At 37.0% G+C, this 15,744-nt stretch overlaps 1 protein-coding gene across 1 annotated transcript; it reads left to right on the forward strand.

Annotated features, from left to right (window-relative positions):
* Positions 1 to 9,670: 9,670 nt before the first annotated feature.
* On the forward strand, positions 9,671 to 11,808 carry LOC128510867 (urokinase plasminogen activator surface receptor-like). The gene is made up of 5 exons (XM_053483411.1): positions 9,671 to 9,686; positions 10,057 to 10,167; positions 10,359 to 10,502; positions 10,815 to 10,925; positions 11,507 to 11,808. The coding sequence occupies exons 1-5, from the start codon at positions 9,671 to 9,673 to the stop codon at positions 11,707 to 11,709; spliced, it is 585 nt and encodes a 194-aa protein (XP_053339386.1). The 3' UTR covers positions 11,710 to 11,808.
* Positions 11,809 to 15,744: the final 3,936 nt, after the last annotated feature.

Below are 15,744 nucleotides of genomic sequence, written 5' to 3' on the forward strand. Positions count from 1 at the left end.
ATATATTCATACAATTATATTCATAATCATCTGTTGTTGCCAGTTTACAGGGCGATGTTTCTAAGCACTTTCAGGCTGAAATAAAGGCTGTTTTTATTTAAATTACAATGCCTAGTATGTCTATTTAATTGTCGCGGGTGCGGGGCATGGCGGGTTGTAAAAATAGATACAGTGTTGCGGGGCGGGCTGGGGCGGGCCAAATAATTTCATAAGAGCAGGACTTGTGGGTTGTAAAAATACCTGACCCGCGCATCACTACTTCCCGTGTCTGTCTTAAGCTCTCACAACTCCTATTTCACTGACCCCCTCTAAGCCCTGCCTCAGGGCTCTTATAATCAGTAAAACATCTCGTAGTGCGGATCTCCACACTGCACCCCATAACAATATAATTAGGAAAAAAATGTAAATTAAGAATGTCTTGAAACATCATGCAGTAACTCTTTATTCATTTGAACACGGTAAAGGTGTTAATGTTTCGTACATTCCTTTATTCGTCCTTTCTGTTTGTGCTTAGGTTTCACTGTTTTCCATATACATACAATGTATGGACAACAATGTTCCGGAAGCGATGTTAAATAAGGAAAATACAAAATTTTCTTTCAATACAGTTTTATTAAATATAGACTATAGCGGACAGTATATGGCAAATGGTCACTGGAATAGCTGGAATGTGATTGTGAATTTATGACTGAAATAAAGCTGTTCACCAGCGTGGATGAAGCCGTAGCTTGTACGTTCACTTTACAACATTTTTAAAGTTTTTAAGGCTGATAAACGCGTGCAATTTATCAATAAAATGCAAACATACAGTGGGTAGACAACCAGAATGTATATTACTGTTGCGCTTACTGCTGTGGGAAAACAGGCGCAGCCAAAATAAATCAGTTGCATTTTAAAGTAATTCGTGAAAGTCACATTTTTCACACTACACAGTTTTTTATGACTTAATTAAATATAATTAAGTCATAAAAAAGTCTTAACAGTATGTTGTATTAAATAAATACTACAGTGATTGTAATTTCCACATCTGAGAATTTTATAAAACAAAAATGAAAAATCTGAACCAGAGATATTAATATTGATTGTATAATAATAAGTCAAAAAAACAAAAAAAACATTGGTTAAATGTTGTTTGGACAGACAGTCAAGTCTACTAGCTTTTTTATTTGTACAAAGAATTAACTGTTATATGGCCTATCTGTTTATTGTTATTTTAAAAAATACATTCAAAAATACATCAAACTTTCAATATAGAAATAACTGAAAAAAATTAACTTTCAGAATAAAACATTACAATAACTCAAAAAAGACGCACTAAAAATGCTGTGCTGTTTCTGTAAACACATCTTTGGGTGGTTTATGCTGGGTCAAAATTCTGGGTTATTTCGGGTACTTTAAACACATTGTTGTGTTGCTCGTGTTGGGTCAAATAAGATGTAGTGAGTCATTTACAAATGAACACCAGGTTGGGTTATTTTGACCCAACAACTGGTTTATTCTTTAATTTTCTGATTTTTCCAAACAGCAACCTGCAAAACGTTTGAAATATTACTGTTATTGTGTCACAAGTTTAGTTTTTGGAGATTTGAGGTTCAAGAAATCTTCCGGGGCATAACACCGGCCCAACGCAGCCTCTGAAAGAATTTCTAAAAATTTTTTTAAACGTGGGCTATTGTTGTTTACTTACAACACTTAATTTGGTATCTGTAACGGGTTTGACCCTATTTGCATGGGCGGCACCATGAAGCACGGACACAAGGCGAGGTCTTACGGGAAACACCACATCACGTACCTGGACTCAACTCCGCGCCTTGCTTTTATAATGCGGAGACCGAGATCCTAACGTTAATTATCACCAGCCGGCCCAAATAGGCGGCTCCGTCCCTTTACATACCTGCCATCTATCTAGGGAGCCTACGGAGTGAGCGAGTAGTAGATTTGGCATATCGTGATCCTCCTTTTTATCTTCCTACGCAGTCTAATCAGCGCTCAGCCGCATGCATAAAGTAAAAAAAAATGTGTTGGGGGAAAAACAGCAAGGAGACTCTGACAATTTTAATAATTCTTTGATAAATTAGTGATTTCTTCGGTTTCGGCTGTTGCAATAAAGGTAATCCTGTATTACGTCATCTCCGCAGCAGTGGATGCACATATAATTCACTTTCCATACAAACCACATAATTAAAATGTATTTTCCATAAGTTTAAAAGCAGACATTTCGCTTTCTATAAGTATATATTTTTTACGTCTGTGAGGCGAGTATACACAGAGTTTTGGTGCATTTTCTGACGCGCTCAAGTTCACCGAAAACAATACAGAACAGCGCACCCTGTTTACCTATTTTACAAAATCATAATTTTTTTCCGACATTGTGAGCGCACGTAAATGAAAGTAGAGTCTTATAAAGGCTATGTGTCTTACAGTATATAGTGTTACTATATAGTTTTTGCACATTAATCTGACAATGTTTTAATTTTATGGTCATTAAAGTTTATTTATTTTAGGTAATAAATCTACTACAAATTTAAAGAACACAAAATACAAGATGACACAAGACCCTACACGTGTAGCTTTTCTAATTACAAGAAATTACCTGGAAAAGGCAGGAAACGTCATGACCGGTGCACAGCTGTCGGCAACTTTACGTAAATAAAAGCAAAATAGCTTTATACTGTCTTTTACTGATGTGATTTTGAAAATGTAAGCATGCAGGGTGATTAAGCTTACAGATCTAGGAAAAGTCGAGTGTGAAGTATTTATTTATTTTTTCCCCATTGTGGTAAAATGACCAATACTCAGCGCTTCTAGTGTTAACTAAACAGCAAACTAGCAAGCTAGCTAGTACTAATAAAGCACCGAAGTATGTTACACCAAGTGAACCCTAACGCATTCGATAACTACGATTTATTCTTGAAAAATAATTGAGTGTAAGTCGTAGAAAAGTAAGAAATGTAATATTACTAACCGTGCTGTGTAACTGCTCGTACTGCTCTGTCCCTGTTTACTCCGCGGCCGTACCAGAAAATACCAGAAGGCTGCGCAGCGCCTTCTACTGTATATATTTTAAAAAGTTTTAAATAAAAATAATTTTAAAAAGCCATTAAACTGTGGAAATGTTTTTAAAACGTGTACTCCATTACAAATATTTATACAGAGTACGTGTTTTAAAAATTAAAGTGTGCACGGTTTCTCATTTTCACACACACACACACACACACACACACACACTCTTGTAATTAGGGCATAATGTGGACAGTAGTCCCACTTATCAGTTTTGGGGACACCCCTTTCCAATGATCCTCTGGGTGTTAAAAAAAAATCAGGCATGTACAATTAAATTCTCTAAACACAAATATCACTTAAAAATTGCAGTTTTACAGTAAAATAAAATGTGCTTGTTTTTTTTTAACAACTCATGAGATAACAAGTACCAGTCATTAGTGGGAACCAAATTTTGTATACACAGAAACTGGTTTTCATAATGTTGTGGAGACATAACTAGTGACCTAATTTGCATACACACATTAAGCTAATGTTAATGATGATGTGGGGACATCACCAAATAGCTAAGTACACTCTTATAAGGTATATTACATAAGATCAAGGGGACATGGGTTTAACAAACATTAAACTGTGGATTTAACTTTTATAATTTATGATAAAAATAAATGTTAAATAATTAAAGTTACAAACTAAACATGTCTAACATTAAAAAAATTGTGATCCTTATGACTAAAGAATTGTTTCTTAATTTTGGTTATACATACAGTAGGACTGACACACTTTTATTCATAGCTTTATTTTTAAAGAATGCAATTAAAACCCCCTAAGTAAACTGAAATGTCTATGTCCATCATTTTGTTGTAGCTTTTTATTTCTTTTAGAATAGCCATTTAAGAAACCGAATAACTTTTAATAGAAAAGAAGAGTATAAAATGTAAAAACCATTGATATTCTTTCTAGTTAAAAATACACAGCAGGGTGTCTAAGATGGCAGGGTGTGTAAACTAGCGAATGTTACAGAAACGTTTAAGATAATTATAAGATAAATAAAATATAATGCAAAACTGCAACAACACAGGAGCTTACTGAACAAAGCCTGAACAAAGCCACCTCAAAAATATAGAGAGGATATATCATTGAGGAAGAAAGAATCATTTCTTGAAAGCAACGATTCAGGTGTAGACATAGAATTTTACATTCCCCTAAATACAACATGACATAATGAAGGTCTTCATGTGTTTGTCCATCGCATGAACCTCATCCAAGTCCCAAGACTTCCTTCTTTTTGAGGCAGATCTTTTACATTTACATTTAGTCATTTGGCAGACTCTCTTATCCAGAGCGACTTACATTTTTATCTCATTACACATCTGAGCAGTTGAGGGTTAAGGGCCTTGCTCAAGGGCCCAACAGTGGCAACGTAGTGGTTGTGGGGTTTGAACCTGGGATCTTCCGAACCGTAGTCCAATGCCTTAACCACTGAGCTACCCCTGACCCTTATCTTTTGCATAAATGTAAGAATAAACATTAGTTTACAAATCTTAGAAACATTTGCTTTCAGCAGTTTAGACAATAACAACAATGGAAATATACCTAGGAATATTCAAGAAATATAAATAATTAAAGGACAACAAATCTGCTTTATGTGGACTTTATGGGAAAAAGTACAAACAGACCAGATGAAAACACAAAGAAAAGTCTGTTGGCACTTCAAATTTTACTTAATTAATAACATTTATTTTCTACATTTGTTCTCATGAAGATGTATTTACATTATAAAAGACATTATAAAAAGACCTCATAATTTCAAGGTTACATACAAGAGCTTTTGAAGAACTTTTCTAGTTGCTACTTAATACTTAGTTTACATTTTTGTTAGATATTGTTTAATAAATAATGCTACATGATAAGCTTCAAGTAGACCCTGTAATCGGTGATCGGTATCGGTATTGGACGATACAGCTTCTAGGTGATCCTGATCTAGAACTCTAGATGATTCTAGAAAAATCCTGATCAGAGCACCCCTAGTTAAAAAAATCTAATTCTTGTCCAAACATATCATTAAAAAGCTCTGTGTCACTCAGTGTTTCTAAAATGTCTTTCCTCTGCACACGGCTCTGCCTGAATGCCATTTCCTTGCTACTCCTAAACAGTTAGGAGATCTCTCTCCTACATTTTGGTGGCAATAGGAGGAATTTCCTATTTTGAGAATGCTGATACATAAGTCCTACTTTGAGACAATTAGTAAATGAGGGCCATGGACTATGATTTATCATTCATTCATTATTATTTTTCTTTAATAGGCTTATTGTTTTTATCATTATTGCTAAATGAATAGATAGAAGAGATAACCAAACCACCTCATAATGTGCATGTTCAAAATGAGGACTCAATCTTTGTCATTCAAAGTTTATGAATGCAGTGGTACCTGTAATGGTAGTAACAGGTAACACCATTTTTCTTGGCTTTAACATTCTCCAACAATCCATTTCGGGATATGTCAACTTTTGTCATGTTATGTGTGCTTACATGTTATGGTTTGCCTAAAATGTTTTATACCTGCAGCATAGTTTTCAGTACAGTAAAGTTCAAAGTTCAAGCTGTTCTTAGCAACACAGGTGATTAGTGAACAGGGAGTACAGGAAGGGACTGAGAAGACCATAGTGTGGAGAGATTAGTGTGGAGCATGTAAAAAAAAAAAATTAAGATCCAGTTGAATAGATGAGTGTTCAGTCCGAAGTGGTTACAACCTTAAGGTTTGCAGTGAAAAAACATGCTGTGAATGCCAGGTAGGATACACACTTAGTTTAATCCTGTATCACAGATTTGTCGGTTTGATCTTTAGGCTATGTTTATGTGAGCAGAGAATATCTCCTAATATTCTTCTGTATTTTTTTCCCTGTTCTATCAGCAATCATATCATTATTTATTATGAAGGCTCCAGTTCCACTGGCAGGCATACACACACATACACCCTAAGGTGAGGTGCCAATTCCAGGTAATAGACATATCCTCCCATACGTGTGTTACAAATAAATTTTTTTAAGAGTTTCACTTGCCCATAGGAAATGAACTTTAGTTTTTGTAAAAGTATACTCTAGTTGTTTTTACTTAACCTTAAGGATTTTCATGGATTTGACTAATGCTGGCAGTTTATCTGATGATGTGTGACTGCAGTTGCAATAGTTGCAATAGTTTAGGACTGAAATTTCCAAAATAGTCGGCTTCATATTAACTTAAACACCTCTCCTATTATACTGTATATAACTTTTAACCTCACAGCACCTCAAACTCAAACTTTTCAACCTCATTTGTCTCAGCAAAACCAGATGAGAAAAAACAGCTTACTAAAGTTGAGCAATGTGTGCAGGACATAAAAGATTGGATGTTAATTAACTTCCTTTTGCTTAATCCTGATAAGACAAAAGTTTACTCATAGGACCACAAGCAGCTAGAAGCAAGCTTTTTGATCACACTGTAACCTTAAATGTCCTTTCTGTTTTATCAAGTGCAACAGTAAAAGACCTCGGTGTGATTATAGATCCCAGCCTTTCATTTGATGCACATGTAGATAATATTACCGGGATAGCATTCTTTCGACTCAAAAATATTGCTATGATATTTCTTGTTACTCAAAAAAATATATTGTCACTAAACGATGCAGAAAAACTAGTTCATGCTTTTATCACCTCTACAGTAGGTTGGACTATTGTAATGCCTAAAACATTGGTCACATTTAAATCTAGACCTAAAATGCATCTGTTTAGCTGTGCATTTATTGAATGAGCACTGTGCTACATGCGAACTGACTGCACTGTATTTTATGTTCCTTATATTTTAACTGTTTTATTTTGATTCTAAATCAATTTTTAAGTAGTTTTCAAAAGTGCCACTACAAACTACATAAATAAATACAAAGTTTTTACTTTTTATTTTAAATCAAATTTAAATAATTTTAAAAGTTTTTGTGCTATTATTTTCTATTTCTTTTCATGATTATAATTTTTTCTTCTTTTTTATGTAAAGCATATGAAATGTGCTATACAAATAAACTTGCCTTGCCTTGCAGTCGTTGCAGATGCTAATGACAGACGCTTCCCTCACGGGCTGGGGTGCGGTCTTAGATGACTGTCAAGCCCAAGGGAGCTGGAGAGGCCATCTTCTCGCGCTGCACATCAATTGACTTGATGTGACAGAAATGATGGCTCTATTTCTGGCCCTAAAGCACGTTCTCCAGCAGTTGAGAGGCTACCATGTCCTAGTGCGAGTGGACAACACTATGGCAGTCTCGTATATTAATCGCCAGAGCGGATTGTGCTCGCGCCGCTAAATAGCTAGCGCACCAGGTTCCTGTCCCTCAGGGCGATTTACATTCCAGGGCATATGAATATGGGAGCAGTTGTGCTGTCCAGTCAATCTCTGACACACTGGTAATGGAATCCCCACTCCGAAGTAGTCAGTCAATCTGGGAGAGATTTCATGTAGTAGAGGTGGACCTCTTTGCCTCGCAAGATCAGCAAATGTCCCCTTTACTACTCTCTGACTCCTCCAGCTCCCCTGGGTCTGGACGCCTTGGCCCGTACATGGCCCAGGTTACGCCTTTATGCGCTTTTCCTGATAGCTCTGCTCCTGGGAGTCTTGGCGAAAGTCCATCAACAGCGTTTGCATCCTTATTGATAGCGCCCTGTTGGCCGATTAGAGTGTGATTCTCGGATCTAGTATCCCTCTTAAACGGCTCACCATGGGTGATTCTAATGAGGGATCTTCTTTCTCAAGCGCAGGGGACAATATTTCATCCCCGGCTCGAGCTTTGGAACCTTCACGTTCGGTCCCTGAAATACATTCCAGCAAGCGTCATTAAGACTATTCTAACGGGGCTAGGGCTCCCTCCCTTAGAAGAGCTTATGCCCTCAAATGGAATGTATTTGAAAGTTGGTGCATGACGAAGCAGGTAGACCCAGTCCACTGTCGAATTGTTTCAGTGCTGGAGTTTCTGCAGGAAAAGTTGTCCTCGGGCTTGTGCCCTAGTACTTTCAGGACGTACATAACTGCTTTTTCAGCCTGCCATGTCCTGATTGGTGAGGTTACTATGGGAAAACACCCTTTTGGTTACCTGTTTCATTTGTGGAGCTAAATGGTTGAGGCCACCCACTAGAGCCACGGTCCCTTTTGTGGGTTTTATCTATCGTGCTCAAAGAGCCAATTGATACCCTTTTTTTTTAACCACTAGAGTCAGCGCCTCAGGTTTCTGACCTTCAAGATGGTTTTTTAAAGGGCCGTTACCTCTTTAAGAGGATTGGAGATCTGTCAGTCAACCCCATCCTGCCTAGACTTTTTGCATCAGGGCCATTTTGCATCCTCACTGAACTATCTTCCGAAAGTTCCATTCTCAACATGCACATGTTTTTGAAGCTTTCTGTCCTCCGCCTTTTACAGCTTCGGAGCAGGAGAGACTTCACTTACTGTGTCCAGTATGTGCTCTTTAGATTTACGTCCACCGCATCAACCTGGTCAAAGCAGCTTTTACATGTTTTGAGGCCGCAAACGGGGGGGCGGCTGCCACTACACTGGGTGAGAGATGCTATTGCCCTCGCTCATGAGGCGCGTGTGCTCACTTCGCCTTTAGGAACCAGGGCTCATTCAACCAGGGGGATTGCCTCATCTACTGCACTAGCAAAAGGTATTCCCCTGCAGCAAGTGTGTGACGCGGCGGGGTGGCCCTCTCCACGCACATTTGTTAGATCTTATAATCTGGATGTTTATGCCACTCCGGGCTCACGGGTCCTCGAGTCAGCTTCCCAGATATAGTTCTGAGACCTTCTCGGCCTTGTGCGCACATGCTACACAACCTTGGGGTCCAGACACTTGCAATGCGGCAGCGTTGGTATTCTCGTTTCCATAGCGTTTTCACGCAGCATCGAGTGTAGCCTTTGAATGGGAATTTCTTGGGTTACTTTGCTGTAACTGTGTTCCCTGAAAAGGCGGGAACGAGATGCTGCGTCCCAATGCCCCACTGCCTACGTGAACGGACGTCCGTTCAGACAAATCAATCTGTGGAATGTTTCCTGTTCACTCCTTTTTATAACCTGCAGGTGCGTCTCATCAGATGAAGTCACCCGACCGAGGTTATATATGCCAAAATTTGGCGTGTTTGATGCACACATGCCTTACAACCAGCAACATGACAAGATGTTCCCATAGCGTTTTCACGCAGCATCTTGTTCTCGCCTTTTTAGGGAACAGGGTTACAGCAAAGTAACCAGAGACATTTCTTAGTATATTGGATATAATATGGTGCTACCAAAAGAATTGCATAATCACATGATGTCCTGTACTTCAATAATTCTGTGGTACCTGTAATGGCAGTAACAGATTTTAAAATATTTTTTTCCCATAAGGTTTAATCCTCCCCCCAAAAAAGTAACTTTTTAAAAATTTTCCTTTTTAAGCTTTTCCTTTTTCATATAGACAATTTTGCTAAAATCGGCCGGAAAAGATAACTTTTCTAGAATGAATAAAATTCTATAAATGGTTTTCAGCCTGTTTTGTTGTTAAAATGTTAAACTGTAGCAACAAATAAACAGTTTATGTTAAAATTGGTGTTTTAACATTGCTTATTGGCTGCCAGCTGTGGGAGGTGTTGTCTGACTATTAAGAATCAACCCAAATGTCTCTTCACTGCAGTAAGTAAGTGAACCTTGAAAAGAAATGAAACTTAAGCAGTATCTGGAATTTAACAATAAATCCCGCCCTCATATCACACACCCATTATACCTTATAATAAAAGAAATCCTTTTCTCCGACTTTACTCACATTATAACTCCATCTGCTTCACCATCATACCTCAACTTCTACAGAAATCAACAATGATGTCTCAGGTCGCACTGTTGCTCATCTGCATGCTTTTCTCTAAAGATAATGAAGCTTACTTTTTAAATAGATTAAATAAATAAAATAAATTTTAGTAAATCAGTAGGTCAATAATTCTTTGATGTGTAAAGTTTTTGAAATTTACAGGATGTTTGTTAAATTCATTTCAATTTTTATCTACAGCACTGTCTCTGACATGTCAACAGTGTCAGTCATTAACAAATGCACCATGCCAAATTACTCAGACAACCTGTTCAAATCAGTGTCTCGCTTCAACCATTACTGTGTACACAAGTAAGTTTGTGGGTTAATCCAACCTAAATTTTTCCATAGAATTTAAATGTAGGTACAACACCTGACTGGGTGGTTGGTTATTTTCCTAAATCAGCATTGAAGTGTTTTATTTATCTTCATCAAATTTATATGTAAATCACTATGACTTTGTGAGATTTTCTAATTACATTCATTTTCTGAATGTTCTCTAGATGGTGCAAAGGTGGATAAAAATATTCAGACTTGTGGAGCACCAGACCTCTGTGTAAATGGAAGTCTGAACACGGGAACAGTAAACGTGTCCATTAACACTAAATGCTGCAGTACTGATCTCTGCAACACTGAAAAACTTCCAGGTAAAACAAAGTCCTGATTGCTGCTCACTTTTTAATGTTATTTTCCTTTCATTTAAACTCACAATGAAATATTATTATTATTATTATTAGTAGTAGTAGTAGTAGTAGTATTTCAAATGAAACACAGTTCTTCTTTAACAATGTTATATATGCACTGTAATAGAACATAGGACATCTGTCTACAATACTTACAGCAGATTACACTAGATATAGTTGATCTCAAAATGATCAGTTAAAGTATATTTGGAATATTATTCTTGCTGACATATAATACACATTGAGCAATTTGTTTAATTTTATTTCTCTGTTAAGAGCTTCCACAGCAGCCTTCCAATGGTAGAATGTGTTACACCTGTAATAATGACAAATGCTCGGAAACAGTGAGCTGTACAGGAGATGAAGATCGTTGCATCAGCGCAACAGGTGAACTTTATTTAACTCTCTCTGTAACAAGAAGAAGCAGTTGTTGTTGTTGTTATTATTATTATTATTAGTAGTAGTAGTAGTAGTGATAGTATTTTAAATATTTTATTACCCTACAATTTCCATATTTAGGGGGAACAAAAAAGTTAAACTATATTGCACACCTTTCTTTGTTAAATTGTTTTTTTTTTTTAATAAGCTCCACCCTGAGACCTGAACCCTGAGAGATTTATATTAAATAACAAATTCTTGACAGTGGAAACTTGAACATGCAAATTCAGGGATGCATTCACTTTATTTAAATATATGGAAAAACTAACCTGCTCATTAAAACTAACAGTTAAAGGAAACAAGTTTGTATATATTTTAGTTATTGTTAGTAAATAGTGCAAAACTTGTATATTCACTTTAAATGGACTTGCCCTATATCTTTTGAGTTTTCAGTTGTAAGTATAACCTGCATGTATTCATTACAATTGCTGATGCTACAAAGTACTTTGCATCCATATATGATGTGAAAACATCTAGAAAAATGTTTCTTACCTTCTTATAAAAAAAAAAAGTCTCTCTTTCTCTCTCAGTTCAACTAGGGGGAATTAGTGTGTCTGTGAAAGGATGTGTGTCTGCAAGTGTCTGTGCTGCATCTGGATCATCAAGCACACCAGGAATCAGCGTTACTAATTTGCGGTGCTGTGAGGGAAATCTGTGTAACAGCGCTGAGAGCTTCACACTGAGTTTCCTCCCCATGATTGTTCCTCTGCTCTCTTCCATCTTCTTCTACTGAGCTCAGAGTTGATGCACCCTATTTAAACCTTTATCAACATGAAATTCAAATCTGTTTTGAAAAAATTATATATGGGTAAAAATAAAAAGTGTGTTTTTGGTTGTGGCTTTTATTTCTTCTAAAATGTATTTTATGAAACACTTTTGTTTGAAAATCAACTGTCCAAAAATATCTAAATGTTAAACTTTAGATGTAAAAAGCAGCAACATTCATATAATTTTAGTGAGAAATAAATAAAATGTTCTTAACTTACAGTAGGTCCCTTATTTATTTTTCACTAATGTTTTTAAGAATCTCAGTTTTTATTATAATTATTGCTAAATCTTGTATCGTTAGATGACCATACTGCCTCGTGATCTGCATGTTTATTAAATTTATGTAATAAAAGGAAATAAACGTATGTGTATTTATAAACAGTTTGACAGCAAAATGAAAATTAGGGTGTTGAGAAATAAATCAAAAAGTATTGCAAACTGATTTTTTTTTTTTATCCAAAGGTAAAAAATTACATAAATTATATTAGTAACACTATCAGGAATATGTTGGTTAAGTTTTAATATGCAAATAAGAAAACTAAGGCTTTGATTGAGATTATGTGATAGTGAATGACTGGCTGCAAATTAGATCAAGGAAAAAAAGTGCTTTGAGCTTGAGCTTTATTAAAACGATTCTTAAGGATTAGGCAAAACATTATAAACAATGTCTGTGAAGATTCTTAGTAAACAATACAAAGTCTTCAGTTTACAGAATCATCAGCCTCCTCTACTGGTCTCAGTTTCACCCTGACTGTCTCTCAGACCCAGGACTGCAACGAACAAGAACTCCAACTCGCAAAGCCTACACTCCAGCTCAACTGAATTCTAACATACATGACACTAATCACAGACTCAAATAAAAGAGACTCACACGCCTCCAGTCTTTGCGAAGTAGACACTCTTTGTGACTTGCTCCAGTGTTGTTACCAAGCCCTTCTAAACCATCCTGCTCTTTCGGTTTTTCGTTATTGTGTTTAGCCTGATACGAATCATTCCCATTGTACATTGCTCGATTCTTGTCTGTTTTCTGGAATTTAAATTTTGGATTCCCCCTGCCAGTTTTAATTAACGTGTTCATTGAACTGTATGTTACTAAATATGTTAACTGCACTTGCGTTTTCTGAGTCTGAGTTCGTAACACTACTGTATCATAGAATTGAAGTGTATAAAGTCTCTTGTGCTTTGTCTGACTGCATAAATGACTGTGGTCCCATAGGTTTATAATGTAGTTTACCTAATACCAAATGAGGACATGGTGAAGCAAACAGAATCTGGCAATAAAACAGTGTCCTGCAAACAGCTTGTGTGACTTACATCTTTGGTAAAGAAATCACCTGTTCATTTCTTTAGTGTTGTAGTGTTGAGCAGCCAAAAGTAAGTAGAGGTTTAAAGGGGTCATCCAGTCCCAATTTTTTATAAGTCAATTTGATTCTTTAGGGTCCTAATGTAAAGTTTTTAATATACTTTAATTAAAAATTTTCAATGGTTGTGTAAAAAAAAAACGACTTTTACCTGTTAAAAAGTAGCTCTGTTCTCAGCAACCTATTTCAGTACATGCTCCTTTAAATGCTTATGACCTCTGCTGAACCCTCTCCCCAGTTCTGTGGGGCGCGCCTTTACAACACACGTGGGGTATAGCTTTGACAACAGTTAAGGGTATCGTTTGATGAAAGTATGGCAGCGGAAGGCTTTAAAGACACATCTGTGCAACCATATCAATTTGAACCTGAGTCGGACCAGGAACAAGATGACGCCCCTGAAGAAGTTCGGCAATTACGGCTTGGACAGGACATATCTGAATGGTTAGTTTACTTAATGTCACTTTGATTTATCTTTGTATATAAAGGCAGGTTAAGTAGCGTACTGAAAGAGATATGAACGTGATGTGTTTACTGAGGTATAGTTGATTGACAGCTGTGTCTATATGTTACAGTTAATGGTCATGAACAACTTTTTTTTTTCTTAGTAAATGTTGGCTTGTGAGTTATGCATGTTAACTACGCAGTGCTACTTAACCAGTAATGTTGACCGTAGGTCACGGCAAGAATAATGTGTCTAGCAGGGGTAGAAGGACACCTAAGAATTTGTTGTAATGTATGTTAGTAAATAATTATTGTTTAAATTTGGCGACTAATGCATGAATTACTAACAAAACGTTGAAAGTACATCTGCGTTTTAGCCAAAACGATTTAAAATAATTTTACGTGATTTCTTAATCATTGACAGACACCGTTATAAACCATCTAGCGTTAAAAAGGTAAGCATAATATAGTTTTCTGACTATGTACACAGTTTGCAACTAGACAGTCACCTTAATGCATTGTTTATTTTAAATGTGCAATTGGGAATTATACAGAGACGGATGTACACAGAGAAGAAGCTATAACCATGTTCTATGAGAATGTAAGTTAACTTACACTCCGCATTCATCGTGATTATTAGAAAAGGCGAAAGATTGCAAAGATTCATAGAAAAAGAAATTACACTTACCGAGCCTGGTGAAGATGAAGCAGGAACACGAAGCGTTAGTACAGATCCATTTTTTAGGAGCAGCTTCCTAGCAAAACCTGCTTTATATTAACCCGCGTTTATAAAGCAGTCTGGTGAAAAATGATTAGCACAAACATGAACGCATTTAAGTAGATCAGCGGGGACATTAGCCTCAAAAACAAAATTCAGCCACTGCGTCCTCAGCGGCTCAGATGTCGGTAGTGATTGATGACTGCTGTGTTCGCTATTACACCAAACAACTGTACACCACACTCGCTTAGGCGACATTTTACTCCAGCGTCGAAACAATGGCCGACAGCTTGCTTCTTGGGGTGGGTCTTTGCTAAAACACCAGTGTCAATCAACTATAGTAGGAGCGGCCTCTGTCAGTGTGGAGTCACATCGACAGGCATTTGACATTGGCCTGACTTCCGAAGGGGCATCTTATTTTAATGAATGAAAAGAAAAATCACTGGGCGTCTCTTTATCATTGTAGAGTGGTTGTGTACACACTCTCCTAACACACGTCAGTTCAAACAGCTTAAAAAAGTGCATGTAGGACTGTATGACCTCTTTAGGTAGAGGTATTTTTTAAATCATATATATATATATATATTACAGTGGAACCTCGGATTACGAGTAACGCGGTTTATGAGTGTTCCGCAAGACGAGCAACGGTTTTGAATAATTTTTTACTTGAAAAACGAGCATTGTCTTAGTTTACGAGCATCGAGTATCATCTTTCACGCATGCGCTTATTTTTTTCACACAGATCGTCACGTCATTAGAAGTAAGCCAACGTTTTTTCTCTCTCTTGCAGCGGAATTGTAGGTAATCGTCTCTCCTGCTGGGTGTGTGTGTGTGTGTGTGTGTGTGTAATGTGCGTGCCCACACACACACACACACACACACACACATCAACGGAAAGACCATTTTTAAAACAGTTTAAAAATTAGCAAGGAACATCGCTAGTCATACTCGCATGAACGCATACTAACGGGATCACTACTGTAAAGTAAAACAAAACAAAAAAAAATTTAAACAGCTTCTCACCTTTGAAAACAGTCGCGACAGAGAAGAGTTTGTGTGTTTATTTGGCAACCTGAGAGGAGGGGAGCTGTAAAGCCAAAACCTATCTTCTCCCCTGTTGGGTCTTAGTGCTTGCAGTGTTTTTGAGTGTGCGTGTTTGTGTCTGTGTAAGGCAGAGAGTTTGTGTGTTTGTTTGGCAACCTGAGAGAATGGGGGCTCGCTCGCGTTTACAGCCCCCTTCTCTCAGGTTGCCAAACAAACACACAAACTCTTGATTGTTTTCAAAGGTGGGCAGCTGTTTAATTTGTTTTTTGTTGTTGTTGTTTTACTTTATAGCAGTGATCCTGTTAGTATGTACTCACGTAAGTGTGACTAGGGATGTTCCCTGATAATTTTTAAACATTTTTAAAAACGGTCTATACGTTAATGTGTGTGTGTGTGTGTGTGTGCACGCACATTTTACACACACACCCTGCGTGCA

This window comes from Clarias gariepinus, chromosome 22, assembly GCF_024256425.1.
Source record: "Clarias gariepinus isolate MV-2021 ecotype Netherlands chromosome 22, CGAR_prim_01v2, whole genome shotgun sequence".
Classification (NCBI taxonomy): domain Eukaryota; kingdom Metazoa; phylum Chordata; class Actinopteri; order Siluriformes; family Clariidae; genus Clarias; species Clarias gariepinus.

Bases quoted from the DNA above. Each gene is read 5' to 3' on its own strand.
- LOC128510867 (XM_053483411.1), top strand. The intron at 10,168-10,358 runs GTAAGTTTGTGG...AATGTTCTCTAG, and splicing joins AACCATTACTGTGTACACAA to ATGGTGCAAAGGTGGATAAA. The intron at 10,926-11,506 runs GTGAACTTTATT...TTTCTCTCTCAG, and splicing joins TCGTTGCATCAGCGCAACAG to TTCAACTAGGGGGAATTAGT.